At 44.3% G+C, this 17,982-nt stretch overlaps 1 protein-coding gene across 2 annotated transcripts in view; it reads right to left on the bottom strand.

Moving 5' to 3' along the window:
* Positions 1-17,982, bottom strand: part of Megf8 (multiple EGF like domains 8) — a 222,782-nt gene that overhangs the window by 126,873 nt on the left and 77,927 nt on the right. For both annotated transcript variants that reach the window (XM_070539750.1, XM_065441347.2), the window contains exons 13-14: positions 7,912-8,103; positions 3,850-4,026 (exon numbers count right to left, since the gene is read on the bottom strand). In XM_070539750.1, coding sequence (XP_070395851.1) covers positions 3,850-4,026; positions 7,912-8,103 — 369 coding nt within the window. The remainder of the gene's footprint in view (positions 1-3,849; positions 4,027-7,911; positions 8,104-17,982) is intronic.

Raw genomic sequence — 17,982 nt, 5'->3', positions numbered from 1 at the left:
GTACTATGCAAAACAAGAGACAAAAAACCAAGAAGGTAACAAGAACTCTTTCTTTTTTTTTTTCCCCTAATTTTGCGTAGTGCACTGACTGTCATCATGACTAGTACTATTTGTTTACCTGTAGAATTGAGCTCTCATCTGTAATTTCCTTTGAAAACTATAAGCTGTCAGGATTGTGACATGCCCCATTGCCTTTGTGTGGGTGTTTGCCGATTCTTCCATCCCTGTTCCTCCTCCCTTTCCACCCATGGCCAAGCTGTCACTCAGCTGTTGCTATGCCTTGAAAGGTCCAGCAGGCAGTTTTCACTGAACCTTCTTTGCCAGGAACTGAGCCCTCGCTCTTCTGGCCACGTACAGCATGACCTTGAACGCAAGCACAGAGATCTCTCTGAGACAGTGCAAGGTGCATACATACTTTTGCTTCATCAGACAGCCCACTTAGGCATTGTTTGGACTTGAGCTCATCTATGGTGCTTCCACCTATGGTGAGCATGCGCACTGCACTGCACCTTTCTCAACACTAATCCAAATATGCGTGTTTACTGCTCGTGTGTGTTTCTACTACACTATGCCGCACTCATCAAAGGCAAACACCTGAACGAGATTGCCCTATGCTATCGTGACGAGGCCCTTTGGTGACTGCGAAAGTGCACAGCATCATAACCCTGGCGAGCATACCCCCCCCCCCAACCCCCTTTGCAGCATTTCATGAGAGCTTTTCTCCTACAACACTACAACAGGCACCCGTGCTCTTCTCATTCTATGAAACTAAATGAATACTTGTGTCAACCCAGCTTATTAAAAACAATTTTTTTCACGTTACCAGAAAGAACAGCACTGAGTCTGACGCTACCTTTGTTCATGCATGCACTCACAAAACTGTAATTGTAACTATTTTTTGTCCCAAATATCAGCCTTGCAAATATTTTGTTCGATAACAGACAGGCAATGGCATGTTTGTGTCCTTCCATTTTACAACCATGCACCCACTTTCATGACTTCCTGGCTTCCTTTTTATTTCCCTCTATGCAGTGTACTGGCAGCCCTTCTGTACATTGTGATATTTTATTCTGATATTGCAACATTCTTTTCTTTTTCTTTCCTTCTTATTTTTGTTCATTTTTATGTCATTTGCAATGTTACAATGCTACTAAGGCGTATGTATGAAATGGTCCTTACAGATGCTCTCTATTTTCTTGGTGACATGCTACTCACTTACCATCTGTAACATCCACTACTGCCAAAGGCCTCGTAGTCAGGCTGGCAGTAATAAATAAATAACAAATAATAAACATGCTAGTGGCACCTATCCTGTCTATTCACACTTTGCCCTAGGGGCCTTTGTATATTGTATAGACTGGGACCAGGTGTTTGTACAATAAAAAGTGTCATGAGAGCTTAGGTGCAAATAAACCTGTCCTTCGTCAACTTGTGCAATACTGAGTTTCTTGCAGCATGGTGCTCGGTGCCCTTTGGAGGCAGAGTGCAAGCTCATTGCAGTGCCCCAGTTCAGGTGAAATGACAGCTGACATGGTCCTGCTGCTCACAAAGCTCAAACACATAGTGGCCAGCACTCCTTTGAGTTCTGTAGCTATATAACAAAGCACACTATAAAACAGATGTATTTCATGGCCCATTTATTTTCAGGAACATTACAATGCGAAATTTCACAAAAATTCAGGGTGCACAAAGATTACGAGCAAAGAATCATGATAAACTATGCTGAAGTCTGACGATATTATCTCTGTTAAAGTCCAAACTAACTTTGCAGTACAAGCTTCTGTAGTTATTTCACTCATCTACACACACAAGCAGTCACTCACGCTTTGCATTCAACAAACTGATATGCTACAACTAGGGTTCAGCATTTTTGGTGTAAAGCTAAAATAAAATAAAAAATAAAATAAAAAAGTATGCAAAATTTTTTTCTAGGAACTTTGATTTATTTATGAATACTGCTATCTCACTGCCAAGATCTTTGTACAGTGAATACAGATGTCTGGTTTTAATCAAGAACAGTCAGACCACGCAAATTTTTTTAGAGAGCTACGATGATGATAGCCATGTAGATGCAAGCCTACATTGTGCTACAATGCAAGGAGCCTGGTGATGTCAATGCAATGCTTTTGCTAGCGGATCAAGTTATCTTTACTTTCTCTTTTCTTATTTGCTTCCATATTTGCCTGGAGGAGGAAGAGTAGATTTTAATGAAGAGAAAGGAGGAGAGGTCGGCCTGGAGAGCGTGTCTCTAGACTGCTACTCATCTCTCGTCATATTAACGTCAACAGATGTTCTTGAATTTGATGTTTGGATGATGCGTGTTGTTGCGTGCATTGCTGCTGTAATGCACTCTTCAATCTCTTTTGGAGAAAGTATACAGTTGCAGGACTCTTCCAGCTTGTTTTGAAAAGCATCCCAGTCAGTACGTCGTGTATGAGAACTTGGGAGCCTTGTAAACCATCTCAGTTGTACATAAGTAGGTAGGTGATCATTGCCATACATTTCGGCATCTGTGCACCTGTGCAGCTGTAGGCAGCAGAAGAGGAAAGACATCGTGAAGCGATAGCTAAATTGAGACGGCTGCTGTATGTTGTGCCACGAAAAAATGTTGGTGAGTCATCGTTCAGGATGTCAATACCACTGCTGCTTGTGAAGTCAAGTAGTGAAGTCAAGAGGAGCGGAGGGGAGATGGCCTGCACATGCGCTGAGTTGCCAGCAGCCTAGGCATCTGCAGCTGTGTGGGCAATTTCATCTGTGCTTCCAAGGGGGGACCTAGGGTGCGTGAGTTGGAGAGGGCTATGCTCGTCCGCAGCGTCAGCTGCTGAGGTCAGTCCGCAGTACCAGCGTGTGTGACGGGGATCGCTGTTCCTGCAAGGGGCAATGGTGAGCGGCTGCAAATAAGGCTCGATGTGACGCTCCCTTAGGTGCTGTCACTGCTGACACTGGTGGCACAACTTCCCCACGATGAAGGGCTACTCTCGTCGTCAGTGCAACGAAAGCACAAGAAGAAAAGTGTAGTGCTGAGCAAGGCAGGCTGTGAGGCGACGATGGCTACAATATGGTGCCAGAGTAGCGTGCTGCGTCTCCATGGAAACAAAGCACTGCACTGCATCTGTCTGCGGTGGTTGCTGTGAATCGCACCGTGTCACACACGTGTCATCCACGCCCTGCCTCTTGCAATCTCCCGATTAGCAAGGCAGAAGACTCCTTTTGGAACGTGCCGCATGAGACACAATTGTCCATACCAGCAAATTTATCGCGAAATGAATACACGAGTAGAGCTGCACTCAAATTTTAAATTAGGGAGTAATGTAATCGTCAGTGAATTTTTTGGCTTATCAAACCTCCTCTCATGGCAAGAGTGGCTTTTTTTATCATTGGACAAGAGTAATTACTAATACAACTCTCCTGATCCCAGTTCCCTGTGGCTTACGCTGAACTTCTACAATGAGGTACAATGATAGGTTGTTCCAATTAACTTACTGTGCAGGAAGTGAACAATCTGGGACAATAAGATGTGTATAAGATGTCATTTTTGGAAGTGTGATTATAAAGCCTAAAGAGCACGCTACAACCGAGAAACTGCACAGCATCATTGCAAGTTTACATAAAGGAGCGAAAAAATTCTGGCAGAACCCATCTCGCAATGATTGTCGACGCTGCTGCGATTAGCATTCAATAAATGCAGTGACACATCATACTGCAACCTCCGAAAGGCATCATGTATGAGCCGTGTACTGCAGCCAGGCTCCTCTCCTAGCGTGCTGTCTCTTTTGGCTAACTGTTTAACTTTGTGAAACGCACCACCACCACAGCATGCACTACCATGCAAGCTCTGGGTTAACGTACCTGGGATCACCGAAGTACCCTGGATGGCAAGACTCGCAATGTTTCCCATGGGTGTTGTGCAGGCAGTAGCAATCCCCTGTGCTTGAGTCGCATGTGCCTCGTGTGGCATCGCCATGTCTATTGCAGGCACACTTACGGCAGCCAAAAGGACTGGTGGCATTCCCAAAGCTCCCTTTCCTGCTTGGTGGGAAACAGGGCAGAAGGCACATGGGAGCTGCTGATTTAGACATATAACACTTTTGACATCAATGTGTCACTGAAATAAGTGAACTACAGTTAATTTCAGATTAATGAGAGAGAGAAGTGTAACTGTGCCCATGGGGCACAGTTAACATTATGGAGTGTCATAGGTGACCACTGTGACCAAGATGATGTGGAAGTATGAGAAAATGCCAAAGGCTAGCTCAAGCTGCAAAAAAATTCTATGTGAAACTCAATTAGACAAGCATCGTGTGGAAGCTGTTGTATGCACCTGTACGTGCATGAGATGGCAAGTTGAAGACAATGCTGACAAAGGAACTAAAGCAACAACTTGCTTTTGATGCCCGACATTTAATGAAGAAGTGCAATCAGTGAAAAATGCCCTTCTTCACGGCCCAGCCACAGCCCAACACTGCCCTTTATTCCAGTCGCTGTGAACAAGACAGGGAGTTTAGAAAAGAGTAAACATAGTAATGAAATGTTGGTGCTTAGATAATGCTTCATCTGAAGTGCATTCAGAATGTAACCAGAGCAAAACTACAAGTTGCTCCTTGGTCCCCTACCCTTATATGCAGAGACTGTGGATGCTTGGTGAGGTGCGCATTATGATGCAAATGTAAGGCACTACAAGGGCACTAGTGAGAACAGCACTGCAGAGGAATGCATGCAGCGTTGCATGGTCAATGTTGCTTTTTTTTCTTGTAATATTGTGAGGTTACATTTAATCAGGAAAAGTAACTGTGCAATAGATAGTTTACCACAAATAATTCAATCCAAAATTTTCAACGATGACATAAAACTAATTTCAAGTATAGTGAGCAAGAAGGGAAAACGAGGAAAATTAAGAAAAGTGAAACAGAAAGACCAAAGATAATGTTACTGGTGACAGCATTATAGAATACCATATGATAGGATAACACAGGGTAACACAAGCCAAGCCAGCACAAAATATGAACAGCGGCATAAGAACAAGCTATGTGTGCAAACATATACTGTATTTACTAGAGAGATGGCGTGTTTATGCAGAAATCAGGCATTTGTATTGGCTCAAAAGTTGCCCCTATTCTTAGCTATATTTACCTAAGTAAGGTTGACAGCTGCTTAGAGAAAGCCTTAGGTGATTGCGTTATCAAGATATTTCGTTACATTGATGATTACCTGATTTCCTGCAACAGGGAAGAATTGGATTCTGCTGCTACCTCAGTAAGTGAGCAATTTAAACTTTATGGAGGAGGATTAAAATTTACCAAGGAATTTCCTCAGCGACGCATAATTCAGTTTCTACACATTTCCTTGGTCTTCGAACAAAATCACGTTTGTTGGCAGTACTCCCCAAGATCTTCGAAGCTGTTGTTAAACTTTCAATCCAAGCATTCCAAAGTAGTAAAAAATAGAATTGCCAAGTCGTGCCTTAAGTCTTCTCTCACCAGATCTTACATGCACAAAATGAGCACCAGTTTTAATGCACAGGTCTGGCGCCTGTTAGAAGCAGGTTATCCTAGCGTAGCAGTGGCCACTGTGGCTGAACGCCTAAAGAAGTCGGTTTCGAGGGGGACGGACGTGATTACAGAAAGCAGTAATAGCAAACAAAGAGTAGTGGCTATTCCGTACATTCATTCAGTATCGCACAGGCTTAAAAAAGTTGCAAGTAGATATGATGTTAATGTTGCTTTCACTGCTCCCAATAAGCTAGATAAGATATGTGCTGCCGTGCAGAGGAAGAAGGAGCAGGTAAAAGGCAGTAAGAGAACAGATATTTGTCCTGTGAAGCACAATAAGAACAGTTTTACTGGCTGTCGTGTGGGTTTGGGTTATGAAGTTCCCTTTAGCTGTGGCCAGTTCTACGTAGGGCAAACAGGGCGGTGTATCAATCAGAGGCTAATGGAACATAAAAGGTCGTTAACCAGCGGATCGCCTTCTAATCTTTCCCTGCATTGCCAAGATTGTAACTGCACGCCTGAGTTAGGTGAACGCGCGATTTTGTACAGGCACATGAGGATACGCGTCTTATAGTAGAGGCATGGCATATCTATAATGGTGGAAGTGCGTGCATGAGTCAGCCTTCGATTACATTACATAAGGAAGAGATTAAGTGCCTTAACAACTATCTCTCATGTAGACCGGCACATGTACCCGACTGACACGTGGTAATACCATTCCAGAGCTTGCGCAAATGAGTTTTGTGTCTTCTTTCTTTTTTTCGCCTCAGTGCTCCCTTCAGTTGATAGTCAACATTTATGTTGTCCACTTCTCTTCTCTTGTGTCCTGTCTACACGTCTCATCTTTTTTGCATAATGAATCCTTACCAACTAGCACAGCTTTCTGTCGTTCTAAGATAATCTTATAAATCTTTTGCCAAGTGTCGACAGACATTGTTTTTATATATACCGTATTTTCGCGATTCGAAGCATCCCCCCTCTATTCTCGCGAAAAAATTGGGAAAAAAGTTTGCATGCGAATCTAAGCACCTCCCATTTGTTAGGAAGAGCACGTAGCGAAGGCCACCAAGCGAGCTTACTCACTCTGTCATCGAGCCAGAGCCGTCGGAGTCCCGAGGTGGAAAGGCATCCACGGCGCTATCTCTACTTGGAACAGCCGTCCACTTGGACCCGCGTGGCAGCAGGTCCAAGTGGACGTTGTGGTCAAACCATTTAAGAAGTGCTCGATCACAAACCACTTCAACGCAACGGAAGACGACCTGCTGTGGGATACCGAGAGCGGCGGTTCAAGCGGTATGACGAACTGGAGTGGCAGTGAAAGTGACTGAGCATCCAACACAAGCGGTGGGTTCGCTATCTGCACCGATTTTTCTTTTGAATGTTTGCAAAATAAAATGTTTTTTCTCGCACCTGTCTCATGATGTCACAGTGAAAAGAGGGAGGATGGGTCATTCTAGATTTTTCTAATCTAAGCACCCCCCCTCACCACTTTGGGCATCGCGATCGTGAAAAAAAGGGGGTGCTTAGAATCGAGTAAACGCAGTATTAGAGAGGTTTACCGTGTCCGGTATTCGGATAAACGCAGTTCGGGCATTGGGGCAGGGGAGTAAATGGAAATGACCTGCATGGGGCATCCATCTGGTGGCGCAAAGCTCAAACGGACAAACGCAGCTAATATTGCTGTAACCAAGTCTATTCTACTTCGCTGCTGGTGTAAATTTTTGGCCCTGGCGTAATCGTGTTGCTGCCAAAAATTTACACCCACAGCAAAGTAAAATACACTTGGTTACTGCAATATTAGCTGTTTTTGTCGGTTTGAGCTTTGCACCATCAGGTGGCTGCACCATGCAGGCCGCTCATGTTTACCCGAATACTGGATACTCTAAACCTCTCTATTAACTGCTTTTAATAAGAATAGTTTTATGTGCTTTACTTCATTTGCTTGATTTCATGTTTTCAAAAATGATAACACAGCAAAGATCACACGTTGATGGCGCTGCGAGCGCATGCGACCTCACTGCGGCTTGCTTTTGGGGTCACTAACATATAACGTGTTTCTACTTGCGTACGCAAACGCACCCAAGCGCTAGCGGTCCCAACGCCTTGCGTACCCTAAACTAAAGCTCTCTAATATCTAATCAGCTGCAGTCATGATCCCTGTGAACAAGGGAAGGTGGCAACCTTCGCTTAGTGTCTGTGTGAGAGTAAGGGCATAAAACGCACACACGCATTCACATGCACACACACACACTCAAGAAGCCTAAAGACCAAAAAACAATAAATGTGTACTTGAAGCTAAATTAGCAATTACTAGATAGTATTAAGTATACTGGCAAACACTAAGATGACCACAGCCTGAACACTCAGACAAAAGGGCAGGATTAATGATTGAGGGTGTCAAATGGCCACACAAGGCTGTCACCTGCAGAGGTGGCAATGGTCTCCCTCAGTCAGGTTGTGGCAACTGTCACAACGCCCCACTCCACGCTCACAGCTGCTGTGGTTGTGGCAGCCACAGTCAACATCACATCGTGGTCCTGTCCAGCCCAAGTGGCAGATACACTTGAAATCAGGTGCCTCCGAACAGTGACCATGAGTACAATGCTCAGCACACCTGGAGAGTTGAAAGATGAGTAGAGACACGAGTTGAGATTAGAGAGATCACTTGGAAATTATCATTGGACCCACTTATTAAGGTTAGTAACAATAGAAACACAAACACAGACAATTGAGATTCAATTAACCTCTTTGGATCCATACATAGTACTTTATCAAAATTTCTGAAAATGACCTGAAAATTTATTCACAACATTTTTATAGATATATATATATATATATATATATATATGTGATTAGAAAATAATATAATGGAGGTTTTTAAGTTTTTGTCTCCACAGCCCAGAAGTGACAAAGTGATAACATATGTTTTGAAACTCTGATATTTGTTCGCAGCTTGGAGCCGCCCTATTGGCTCAAAGTAAACTGTGCGCTGCAATCATGCATCAGTGCACAACCAGGAGCAACATGGGCATGAAGCAACAGACACTCGGGCGAATGCGTACAGAAGACTTACTAGAAGAAGGACAGTGTGTGATTAGTAGGTTATGCACTGCACACAATTAGTAATGGTACGGAATGATCGGTACCACGCAACAGCAGATACCACATGTTTCAAAGAAGCGCCACTGGTTCTCACTCAGTAGATCAATGTATTTATTTATTTATTTATTTTCATACTCTCAGGACCTGAGGGTATTACAGAGAGGAGCGTTCTAACAATAAATTGTTAATCACAACTTTAAAGGCGGCAGGGTTTTTGATTGCAGCCACGGAGGGGGAAGGTGGTTCCAGTCACTACTTGTTTGTGGCAAAAAAGAGGCATGGCAAGTGTTGGTGCGACATAAAGGAATTTTAACCTTGAGTTTATGATCGATCCGTGAGGACACGTAATCAGGAGAGAGAAAAAGATCGTTTTTAAGTGTTGGGTTAGTGTAAAACATTTGCTGATAGAGGTTTAAGCGGAAGCACTAGCGGGGTGACCAAAGTGTCGGTAGACCTAAACTAGCTTTCGTTGAAAAAAACACTGACATAGCGAGAGTAATTAGACGCACATATCAGGCAGCGCAGTTCTGATTGGATTTAAGGGTGGTGATTAATGCAGAGCTAGATGGGTCTCAAGTAGAGCAAGCATATTCTAATTTTGATCTAACTAGAGTTGCGTACAATTTACCTTTAAATAGGATGGAATGGAGGAAAAATTTCAGCATAGAAATACAAGCATGCAATTAACGTAGTTAATTACACGTTGAATGTGTATATTCCATGAGAGGTTGTGAGTTACATGTACGCCAAGATAGTGGTGACTAGTAACGGGGGTTAAAGCGGAGCTATTAAGGGCATAAGCAAAGTTGTCATTAACTTCATTGTGATGCATTACTCTCATGACCTTACATTTTGAACCAGTTAGCTTCAAAGCCACTTGTTGCACCAGTTAGAAATAGCGTCAATGTTGGATTGCAAAATAGAAACGTCCTGTGGGTTAATAATTACACTATAAAGCAAACAATCATCAGCAAAGAGTTTAATGCGAGAGTTAATACCGACATTAATATGAATAAGAAATAGTAATGGGCCCAAAACCAATCCTTGTGGTACGCCTGAAGTAACACGAAAGTAGGGGAGTCATAATCAGCGTGAACATACTGCAAGTGATTAGTCAGAAAGCATTGAATCCAGTCTAGGATATCAGGATCCATATTGAGCTTGCTCATTTTTAGTAGGAGGAGTTTGTGTGACACAGTCTCGAAGGCTTTAGCGTAATCTAAAGAGATGTAATTGGTTATCAAATTTTTGTCAAAAGCTCCAAAAAGACTGTGAGTAAAAGAGCGCAACTGCGTTTCACAAGATAAGTGCTTCCTGAAACCGTGATGACATGGAGAAAAAAACATATGTGATCCATGGAAAGATACCAAGTTTGAATAAATGATGTGTTTGAGAAGTTTGCAGCGTAGACTGGTTAAAGATATTGGCCTGTAGTTTAGGGAAGAATGGGTGTTACCTGATTTGTGAAGTGGAACCACCTTACCCACCTTCCCATCATCTGGCAAAGTGGAAGTCTGTAAAGACTGCGAATAGAGTCAGCAAGTATGATGGAACAGTAAACTTCTGTAATTCTTAAGAACCTTGAATTTATGTTGTCATTACCTACAGAGCTAGACAATTTTAAATTTTCTATCAGACAGCACACCCCAGCTGAATCTACAAAGATGAAATCCATTGGAACAAAACCAGAAAAAACCACTGGCATAGAAAAGGACATTAAGCCAGAAAAGTAAGGAAAAGAACGTCGTTCAGCACATTGCAGCAGTCACCATTAGGAACAGCATCACCATTGCTGTCAAGCAAGTGAATCGTGTTACATTTGCTGCCACGAACTACACTCGTGGACAACTTTCTGTGGCAATGAAGGGAAAGCTAGGGGCATGTGGCTGCTGCGCATATGTTATGGTGCCAAGTAGTCCGCCAGCGTTTGACAGTGATTTTGACATAAAAACTGTTTACAGTGCAAACACATGCAACCACAAAGTATAAGGGACAGGACACAAGCGCTGACTGTCAACTAACTTTTATTAACGGAAGACGGGTACCTTATATAAGGGGAAAAGCAGAAGTGAAAGGGGAAGGGAGTGATACAATCGGGGAAAATGACGAAGCGCATCGATGAACGAACGTGCCAGCAGTCAACGCATTCAGGCGCGAAGAAACAAGAAAACGAAAAAACTAGACAAACACTAGCAAAAGGCGAGGGATACTAAGACACAATGAAAACAGTAAGCAGCCGCTTCCAAAAAATGAAGCTCTGCCGCAAAAAGCGATACAGAAGGGGTGCTTACGCACTTGCTGCCATATTTGTGTATGTAGAACGCTTCCAAACTGACGCGCGCCGTCGCGTCGGCACTCTTGCCGAGAATCTTCGTCTCTCCCAAACGAGCCTCGCATCCTGTGCATCCAATTACGTGCGCGACCAAATGTGCGTACTTGTCCTTTAAGTTGCTTAAATTTCGGGCATGTTCCCCCAAGCGTTCATTAATGCAGCGCCGACATAAGCCTTTCCACACTTCAAGGGAATGGCGTAGACCACTCCTGTGGAACACTTGATGAACGGCTTCTCATGTTTTAGCTGGCAACCTCTTTTTTTAGAGTTGCAGATGCGTGGGCATAACTGTGCCAGCTTGTTGGGTGCTGAAAAAACAACGGAAACACCATGCCTGTTGGCTACCTTCTTAAGACTGTGCGAAGTCTTGTGCAGGTACGGCGCAACCAAAGGCTTGTCGGTCTTCTGACGGTCATCTTTTACTCGTGTTCCCAGTTTTAGCTTCTGAAGAAGGGTCTCAGACACCGCAATCAAGACCGAATGGGGGAACCCCGCCGCCACAAGTCGGCTGGCCTGATTCTCAAAACTTGTCTGCATCAGGTGCGGGCACGACTTCTGAAGAGACGATTCCAAACAGTGCGACGCTATAGCTCTTTTTAGAGTTTTGGAATGCGCTGAATCATATGGCAGCAAGTCCTTTTTTGCGCGAGGGAAGTAGCCCCAGCAAACGTGCTCTTCATCAAAGGTTAGTCTCAGGTCTAAAAACTGTAAGGCATTTGCGTCAGGTAGTTCGTGGGTAAAATTTAGCCCAAGTGCATGCTTGTCAAATGCGTTTAAAACTTCACCTACTGTAGAGAGGTAGGTGAAGGCCATCTGCTTTTTTAAAGCACTAAAAAGTCATCTACGTATCTAAATATCTTTAAAACGTACCCCCCCAAAAAAGACCTATCTAAATATCTATCTACCTTTGCTAAAAAAATATCGAAAAGAATTGGAGCCACGCAGGACCCAATGCAGATACCGTTGCGCTGCAAAAAAGGCAGGTTCTCATAAATAACCTATGACAACCTGCCTTTTTTATATTTAGATACGTAGATGACTTTTTAGTGCTTTTAAAAAAGCAGATGGCCTTCACCTACCTCTCTACAGTAGGTGAAGTTTTAAACGCATTTGACAAGCATGCACTTGGGCTAAATTTTACCCACGAACTACCTGACGCAAATGCCTTACAGTTTTTAGACCTGAGACTAACCTTTGATGAAGAGCACGTTTGCTGGGGCTACTTCCCTCGCGCAAAAAAGGACTTGCTGCCATATGATTCAGCGCATTCCAAAACTCTAAAAAGAGCTATAGCGTCGCACTGTTTGGAATCGTCTCTTCAGAAGTCGTGCCCGCACCTGATGCAGACAAGTTTTGAGAATCAGGCCAGCCGACTTGTGGCGGCGGGGTTCCCCCATTCGGTCTTGATTGCGGTGTCTGAGACCCTCCTTCAGATGCTAAAACTGGGAACACGAGTAAAAGATGACCGTTGGAAGACCGACAAGCCTTTGGTTGCGCTGTACCTGCACAAGACTTCGCACAGTCTTAAGAAGGTAGCCAACAGGCATGGTGTTTCCGTTTTTTCGGCACCCAACAAGCTGGCACAGTTATGCCCACGCATCTGCAACTCTAAAAAAAGAGGTTGCCAGCTAAAACATGAGAAGCCGTTCATCAAGTGTTCCACAGGAGTGGTCTACGCCATTCCCTTGAAGTGTGGAAAGGCTTATGTCGGCCAAACCGGCCGCTGCATTAATGAACGCTTGGGGGAACATGCCCGAAATTTAAGCAACTTAAAGGGCAAGTACGCACATTTGGTCGCGCACATAATTGGATGCACAGGATGCGAGGCTCGTTTGGGAGAGACGAAGATTCTCGGCAAGAGTGCCGATACGACGGCGCGCGTCAGTTTGGAAGCGTTCTACATACACAAATATGGCAGCAAGTGCGTAAGCACCCCTTCTGTATCGCTTTTTGCGGCAGAGCTTCATTTTTTGGAAGCGGCTGCTTACTGTTTTCATTGTATCTTAGTATCCCTCGCCTTTTGCTAGTGTTTGTCTAGTTTTTTCGTTTTCTTGTTTCTTCGCGCCTGAATGCGTTGACTGCTGGCACGTTCGTTCATCGATGCGCTTCGTCATTTTCCCCAATTGTATCACTCCCTTCCCCTTTCACTTCTGCTTTTCCCCTTATATAAGGTACCCGTCTTCCTTTAATAAAAGTTAGTTGACAGTCACCGCTTGTGTCCTGTCCCCTATACTTTGTGGTTGCATGTGTTTGCGCTGCAAACAGTTTTTATGTCAAGTATGCACCAACTCGCCCAGAAAGAAGTTTTAATGACAGTGATTTTGGTTGCTCGGAACAGACGCTGAGTCGACGAAGCTTCACGTGCGACTGTTTTGCGTTTGCCCAGAGGCGGAAGAGAAAAGCTGCAAAATAAGTAAACATTTACATCCAGTGCTGTGTGTTATTTTATTTAACTGTTGCTAATAAGGTGTTTACGTTTTCTCTTCCCCAGCTTAAACTAATGTGGATGAAAACACGGGACTCTTTTCAGAAGTGCTCTCACTTATGCACACTTTGCCTCCGTACCTTTCCCTTCATTGCCACAGAAAGTTGTCCGCGAGTATACATTCCAAAACAGCCGAGGGTTGTCTTTAAAGGGGTACTAAAGGCAAATATTAAGTCTAGCTGAAGTGGTAGATTAGTGCTGGAGAATCTCTAAGGCGTTAATATTATCGCGAACAGAGCCTCAATAATTGAGAAACTGAGGTAAATGCAGGACATGATTAGAGACTCCACCGGGACATTTAAGCACTTGCTCGATGACGAAAGCACTCCTCAGTTAAATTCTCTCACTAGTACTCAACTACTAGTTGCAAGAAACATCCTTGTATTGTACTATAAGATGAAATAAAATGCTACATGTCCAGTACTATTTCATTTTTAGAAAAAAGAATTCATTGAATTTACCCTTGAAAATGATGCGGGCAGTCGAAAGGTTTCATTTTCACTCGACTCTGCTAAAACGTTTTCGTGTTTCAGTAGTTTCGTTAGTGCGTACTGCTGCGCTGGTTTAGCTGGCTCGCAAAACTCGCGCAAACTGCAAGTAGCAGAGAATTCAACTTCCATGTGATGGCGCGGTATGCCCTAATGGTCTACGCCATTTGGCCAAAAAGCAGCTGCAGCAGCGAATCCACCGCTCTGTCATGGCTCGGTACCACCATCTGTCAGGCGCCGTTTTACTCCCTGACAGCAGCAAAGGGTGGTGATGGCCTATGCAACGTCACCACTCCTCAGGTGGGGTGGCAGGAGATTTGAGCTTCGAAAAAGGCATATTTGGACCTTTCAGATGCAATTTTCTCATAAACTAAGTCTTTTCTTGGCATGAAAAAAGCGTTACGAGGTTTCTGGAATGGTAGTTAAACAGTCTACGTCGACTTAGTATCTGCCTTTATTGTCCTTTTAAGCAGAGTGGGCAAGGTACAATTGTGGAACACGTACTTTGCCTGCGCAATGCCACTTTTGTACTTGTAATCAGTGCAGTTGTACATATGCCATCGTTTCGGCGTCATCGCCACTTTCACTCGGTGGAACATTCTTTCCTTTTTGTTTAACAAGCCCTTCAGATGGGCATTAAACCAAGGAGCTTTGGAAGAAGAAACAATGCATTTTTTAGGAATGTAGCAATTGATAAAGAAGGCAACTTTTTCTTTGAAGAGAGACCATTTTTTTTAACGATGCAGTGCAACTGTAAAAGCTCAACATAAAGTCAGTAATGAATTCTGCAAGTTCGTTATTTATGGCAGAGAAATTAACATTTTTCTAATCTTTAATAAATTTAGCCTGCTTCTTGTGAGGCATACAGGCCTGAATACTGCAGTTAATATAGCAATGATCGCTTAGGCCAGGCAAAAAAACTAGGGGTGAAACAAGTTCTAGAGTTGTCGCAAGCAGCAAATGTAGTACAGTAGCAGAATGAGGTGAGCAACGGGTAGGCTGAAGGACAAGTTGCCTAAGGTTGAAATCCAGACAAATATTTAAAAATGACAAATATTCCAACGAGTTTGCTGCAAGGCTTGGCGCTTATTTGTTGCAGAACACTCAAAGTCTGGAGCATAATGAAATAAGTGATTCCAATTTTTACACTACAAAGAAATCTTTTTAATTCGGATTTTATGGGACAGGAAAAAAATGTCTGGAATAACCGAATGTCAAATTATTGAAGGAATCAAGAGAACAATCAAGACAACCAGATTAACATGCTACAATGTACGCTCGTTACAACGGACCCGGGTACAATAGACTTTCAGATATAACGGACCATATTGCAGCCTTAGTTTGTTCTACCTATTTTATTAATGCAACAAAGTTCACTTTTAACGAACCGCGCTACAACGAACTATAGGCAACAGCGGACGAAATTAGCAAAAACTTCTTTCAAAATCAGGCACATAAAACATACTTTTGCCGTGTCGAGATGGGCTGACAACTGACTTGCGAGGACCAACCGACAATCGGAGCTCAATTTCGCATGCGTGAGAGAGGAAGGCAGGGTGGAAACGCGCCATTTTTTTCCGTGCGTGAGGTACGGGGGAGGCGAGAGAGGGGGTTCAACTTGGTGGCTGCTTACGGCGCGGCCAACGTATCTTGAAAGCGACCTGCAATGTGGACATAGTGCTCGGCCACGCAGGCGCCGTATCTTGAGAGCGATCTGCGACATGGGCAAAGTGCGCACCCACGCATGTGCCCTATCTTGAAAGCAATCTGCAATGTGAACAAAAAGTGCGCCCGCGCAGGCCTCATCTTTAAAGCGATCTGCAATGTGGACAATGTGCACCGAGTGCCGGTAGCTTCATATGCGCTGTCCTTTCTACATTTAGCTCGCGTTGAAGCAAGAGAAAGCAGTCAACTTGCTCGCTGCTGCTGCTGCCGCACTTATCTTGCTATTTGCTATCATAACCGATGCTTCGCCTTTTAAACAAAACTGCAACTTTTTTTTTTTTTACTTTGGATGTTCGTTACTCACTCTCTGCAATAAAGTTGCTCGACATCATGATGAAAGTTTCGGAAGTGAGGTGTTTCGGATATTACAGACTTCGGATAAAGCGGACATTTTTGTCAGATTAACAGGGTCCATTGTAACGAGGGTCGATTGTATTATTTACTTATTTACTGAATGAATAGGAAAATCCTATTTCTATTTTGCACAAAAGCAGTGTAGAAGCTGTTATTCTCGTCATGTTGTGACCGATTGGTGCTTGCAGCGACAAAGGCCTCGCGACTTCCTTTGCAGTGTGGCTGCGACGCAAGACCCATGTCTTTATCAGAAATATGCTTTTCACTGCCACAAGCACATTTCGATTATTTTTTTCACCAGTGAGCCATTTGGCAACAGCATCACGATGTAGCTGGTGTGTGTGGTGCCAGCATGCAGGCCACAGTAATATCACTCTTCATCCTCGACAGCTTCCATCACATTTGACATTACACGTGCATTGCAACGAGTCAGAATCAGCTCACTACCATTGCAGACAAAACCATGGTTGCTATCGGCGTAATTACGAATGGTGACTACGTAGTTCTGAAGGCATGCGGCCAACACAGTGTTATGTCCACCCCTCAAAAAATTCCTCGGGAAACCCTGTTTTGCAGATACAGTAAAACCTCGTTAAACCGTACCCGCTTAAACAGTAGTTTCGTTTTAAAAGTAGTAAAGTCAAATCCCCGACTCAGCGGCCATTGAACATAATGCGTTTTGTATCCGTATAAACCATACCAGCTTATTGCGTACGCATTGGTTAAAACGTAGCGTTTCCACTTTTCGTCGCGCAAACACAGCAGTGCGTCATCTCCATCGGGCGGCCTGGCAGAACAAGCTTCAGAGATCAGAACGGCCTCCAAGCACCCTGTGCGTTTGCGTGTGAAGCCACATCAACATCAACATCCCTTCAGCGCCGTGCCAGAGAGCGTTCTTTATTCTACGAGAGAGCGTTGTGGCATCGTGCAAGCGAGGACTCACGTCATGCCGAAGCTCGGATAAAAATGCGCCGGGTGCTCAGCATAGAAGAAAAATAAGACATTGGGCTTCTTTGGTTTTCCACTTCTGGCTACCCGCGGGCTGCCAGAGCCAGCCAGAGCGTCTTCGTTTTTCTCGGGTTGCTCCGTCCAGCGCGCTACGCACTTCCGCCGGGCGTTCGTTTTGCTCGCGCTGGACGTTTCTGGCTACCCGCGGGCTGCCAGAACCTGCCAGGACGATTTTGGTCTGGCTGCTCTCTGGAAGTTCTCTGGCTAGCAGACGACTAAAAGAGGCGATGGGCGCTCACCGCCATCTTTACGGGGACTTCACAGATTGCAACGCGGGTGCTTGAGGACTTAAATTTACCTCGCTCAGCCAACTGTCTACGGTCATCTTCGGATTTCCTTACTTCTAGCGTTATCTATTTAGGTGCTAACGCTCCGTTCCGCATCGCGAAGCGGCGTGATACGAGCCATGGTGAACCGTTTGAAGCTTTTGTCTGTGTGCCTGTGAGTCCCCTGATTGCTTCTTTGCGGCGGTGAACAGCGCGCCGTGCTCTCATGCGAGCATATTATCTGCATCGTGTTCCACACAAGTTGTAGACGCTCATTCACACAATGCGGTACATTTTGGGTTCGTCTTTCTCTGGTGGCGTTCCTTTTCACATATTTCGCGTATGTATATCTCTCCTTTCTCTGCAGTTAGCGAAGGCTTTGCAGTTAGCCTGTGTTCACTATGTCTCTTCGTCGTATGCTTAGGTGGCAGCTCGAAACCGATATGTGTTCGAACTGCAGGCCGTTGATCTAAGAATACCCTGATTGCACTCGGTACATTGGCTTATTGCTCTCATGATTGCGACCAATGTTGTTTTTCGTGTGAAACGTTTCGCTGGTCACAGGCGACGTGCATTTTCACGAGCCAGCCGCGTCTCCAGCTCCTTAAATGAGAAGCCCCATCAGCCACAACAAACTTTCTGAAATCGAAGCTCAAGCAGGTCGGCACGAAATTTTATGCGTATGAGACATACCCGATAACCTGCTTTTTCATGTCTTGTGATGACACAACGC

Source organism: Dermacentor albipictus, chromosome 1, assembly GCF_038994185.2.
Source record: "Dermacentor albipictus isolate Rhodes 1998 colony chromosome 1, USDA_Dalb.pri_finalv2, whole genome shotgun sequence".
NCBI classification, from domain to species: Eukaryota; Metazoa; Arthropoda; class Arachnida; order Ixodida; family Ixodidae; genus Dermacentor; species Dermacentor albipictus.
The sequence above is the reverse complement of the archived record's forward strand: the minus strand, read 5'-3'. Positions and strand labels throughout refer to the sequence as shown.